The 970-nt window shown below is 38.6% G+C and overlaps 1 protein-coding gene across 1 annotated transcript in view; it reads right to left on the bottom strand.

The window, feature by feature from the left end:
* Positions 1 to 970, bottom strand: part of LOC107566782 (protein Wnt-6-like) — a 6,347-nt gene that overhangs the window by 3,186 nt on the left and 2,191 nt on the right. The window contains exon 2 of the mRNA XM_016252318.1: positions 625 to 845. Coding sequence (XP_016107804.1) covers positions 625 to 823 — 199 coding nt within the window. The 5' untranslated portion in view covers positions 824 to 845. The remainder of the gene's footprint in view (positions 1 to 624; positions 846 to 970) is intronic.

The raw sequence follows: 970 nt of genomic DNA, 5'->3' as shown, positions 1-970 counted from the left end.
AAAAAATGCTGGGTTGTATTTAACCCAGCATTTTTTTAGAGTGTAAGATCACTTAAATATCTAAGGAATTGCCACATTAACAATAATTAATTTAGCAGATTCACATTCCTCACACATCTCCGTTGTCTAGACCTGCCTCAATTAATGTTGACCTGCCAAAAGAACATTTTTCCCCTTAGTGTAAAGGATTCCTCCAAGACACACTCACTCTTGGTATCAGATTAACATGTATACGAGTCTAACTTATAAATTGCTGTACTTTGGCAATTGGAATGTCATGTTTTTTAGACACATGCACTACAAGGTAAGCTAACCTACCAAAGAAATAATAAGCTCTACTGCTTTTTTCTTCACTTATGTTGTCAAGTATTTTCATGGTCAAATTGATACAATCATGCCCTCTAATGGTCATACAGCTAACTATGTGGTGTTAATGAAGGCCTTCATTAAAGGGATAGTTAATCCAAAAATTAAAATTCTGTCATCATTCACTCACTCATGTTTTGCTGAACGAGGTCATTGTTAATATAAGTGTTAGAAGGCTGACTGCATCCATTTCATCCTCATTGAAAATTAACTGAGTTTATAAGTAAAATCATGAGGAGCTTTTGTAATGTTCCTCACCTTGTTGCAGGATCTTGGCCAGGTTTCTGCTCTGACTGGTGCAGTTCCATCGACGATTGTAGAACTGGTGTTGGCATTCTCGCATTCCCAACCGGGCACCTTTTGCCACTTCTTGAATGATCTCAGGCTGAGACTGGCACATGTCGTCATGTCTGCCTACCAATGTTCTAGTTCTACGGCAGATACTATTGGGATCCATCACTAAAGGGTTGCCATCCACCCTGGTGCAAAAAGAAATAGGTATATACAAGTAAATAGTATACACTTCAAAACAAAGACACACTCACACAGAGACAGTGGGTTCAGTCTGATAGTACCCGAGTGCTTTCTCCAAATGAGAAACTTG

This window comes from Sinocyclocheilus grahami, unplaced genomic scaffold (assembly GCF_001515645.1).
Source record: "Sinocyclocheilus grahami isolate Dianchi unplaced genomic scaffold, SAMN03320097.WGS_v1.1 scaffold1100.1, whole genome shotgun sequence".
Taxonomy (NCBI): Eukaryota; Metazoa; Chordata; class Actinopteri; order Cypriniformes; family Cyprinidae; genus Sinocyclocheilus; species Sinocyclocheilus grahami.
Note: the sequence above shows the minus strand (reverse complement) of the source record. Positions and strands in the feature narration are given on the sequence as shown.